General features: G+C 38.4%; 1 protein-coding gene across 1 annotated transcript; it reads left to right on the top strand.

Annotated features, from left to right (window-relative positions):
* The first annotated feature begins 490 nt into the window (after positions 1 to 490).
* LOC103117122 (putative olfactory receptor 2W6) lies at positions 491 to 1,420 on the top strand. The gene has a single exon (XM_007527137.3). It carries the CDS (start codon positions 491 to 493, stop codon positions 1,418 to 1,420), a length of 930 nt encoding a protein of 309 aa, XP_007527199.3.
* Positions 1,421 to 2,127: the final 707 nt, after the last annotated feature.

Raw genomic sequence — 2,127 nt, 5'->3', positions numbered from 1 at the left:
TTTCAGATCATGTGAATTTTTCCTGTAGCAATAGTGAATCAATTCTGTTGGAATCTCTTTCCCTATCTCCCATTCCCTCTCTCAACTTCTCTTTGTATAAATAAAAAGAAGGAAAAATACAATAGGATAAAAAAATAAAGATATTTAAAATGAATAAAATTAAGATATATTAATTGTGTTTTAGACATGTTTCTATTTGGACAAGGACTATAGATAGTCTAATATAATATTAATTGCCATATGCAAGGGAAATCAAGAAATTTTTGTGACATTTTTACTATTTCACTGTGTTTATAATGGTGGTCTAGAATGGAACACAGTATCACTGAGACATGCCAATGTGATTGAATCATTTATTCATCATAATTTTTTAATATACATTACCTAGATCACACTGAGAACAAATCTATAAAATGATTATGAAGATCATAGAAACAATAACTAACATTTTTTGGTTTGTCTCTGCTTCAGCTGTATCCCAATATTACAGATGATGAAAATAAATGACAGCTCCAGGGACTACTTCATCTTGGTGGGCTTTTCAGAACATCCCAGGGCCGAATTCATCCTTTCTTTGTTTGCTTCTGGCATCTATGCTATGACACTCATAGGCAATGCAGTCATCATCTTGGTCTCTGTCCTGGACAGCAGGCTCCACACCCCAATGTACTTCTTCCTCCGCAACCTCTCCTTCCTGGACATGTGTATCACTACCTGCATAGTCCCTCAGATGCTGGCAAACATGTGGGGAAGTAGTAAGATCAGTTTTGTTGGCTGCATGGTGCAGTTTTCTGTGGGCTTGGCTCTTGGGTCTACAGAGAGTATGCTCCTTGCTGTCATGGCTGTTGACCGTTACGTTGCTGTCTGCTGGCCCCTCCGATATACTACAATTATGCACCAACAGGTCTGCCACATCTTTGCTGCCATTTCCTGGTTGGTTGGGTTTGCCAACTCTCTCTTTCAGTCTTCCCTGGCTATGCTTTTGCCTCTATGTGACCACCATAGAGTGGACCATTTCCTTTGTGAGATTTTGATCATTATCAAGCTGTCCTGTGTGGACACTCATCCAACTGAGTCAAAGATGTTAATTGCTCGTCTCCTCATCCTCATCATTCCAGTGTCCATCATCCTCACCTCCTATGCCCTAATTGCCAGGGCTGTGCTGAAGACAAATTCTGCTGAAGGACGAAAGAAGGCCTTTGGAACTTGTGCATCCCATTTAGTTGTGGTCTTGCTGTTCTATGGAACTGCCATGTTCATGTATCTTCAGCCCAAGCATAAATACTCTCAGCACCAGGGGAAGGCCCTGGCCCTTTTTTATACCATTGTGGCTCCTACTATGAACCCAGTGATCTACACACTGAGAAACAAAGATGTCAAGAGGGCAATTAGGAAAGTGGTTTGGAAGGATTCCCTTTAAGAGACTGTGGTTACTGGAACTTGAATGTAGAATTTGTTTTTGGAAGAATAAAGTGGAATAATGACAGCAGAGACAGCTTTTCAAGGTCCAGCTCAAACTGATAAAAAGACAAATAAAGCAAGCACAAAAGGCACAGAAAATATTAAATGTTATTATGCAGTAGGGCTTGTAGTCCTATCAAAAATTTTATATATGTATTTTTGTGACACCTTGTAAAACTGCAAGTTTTGTATTTTTTGAAGATTTTTTTTTCACATCCAGAAAGTTATTATTGAACTACAGTTTTCTAGGTGATATTGGACAAGAGAAATGTAGTATTTCTACATGATCTTTCCAATTTTTTAGAAGTATTTTCTAAACTTGCTTTAGTAAAGATTTAGATGCATATTATTTACATTTCAAGCAGGCTAATATTGCAGGCTACATCAGTGTCTGTGTCATGCATTCAAACTTTCAGAATGTCCAATATCATAGGGCCATTGTAATCAAAACTGCTTGGTACTGGGACATGAACAGACACACTGGCCAGTGGAATACAATTGAGAGCCCAGAAATAAGCCCCCGCACCTATGGAATCTAATATTTGACAAAGGTTCCCAGACTATTAAATGGGGAAAGGTGAGTCTCTTCAATAAATGGTGTTGAAAAAAATGGGTTGAAACCTGCAGAAGAATGAAATTGAACCACTGTATTTCACCAAATACATA

This window comes from Erinaceus europaeus, chromosome 9, assembly GCF_950295315.1.
Source record: "Erinaceus europaeus chromosome 9, mEriEur2.1, whole genome shotgun sequence".
Lineage (NCBI taxonomy): Eukaryota > Metazoa > Chordata > Mammalia > Eulipotyphla > Erinaceidae > Erinaceus > Erinaceus europaeus.
This window is presented reverse-complemented; position numbering and strand designations above follow the sequence as displayed.

What these genes read in the sequence shown, in the direction of transcription:
- LOC103117122 (XM_007527137.3), top strand. Translation starts at nt 491, where the DNA reads ATGATGAAAATAAATGACAGCTCCAGGGACTACTTCATCTTGGTGGGC.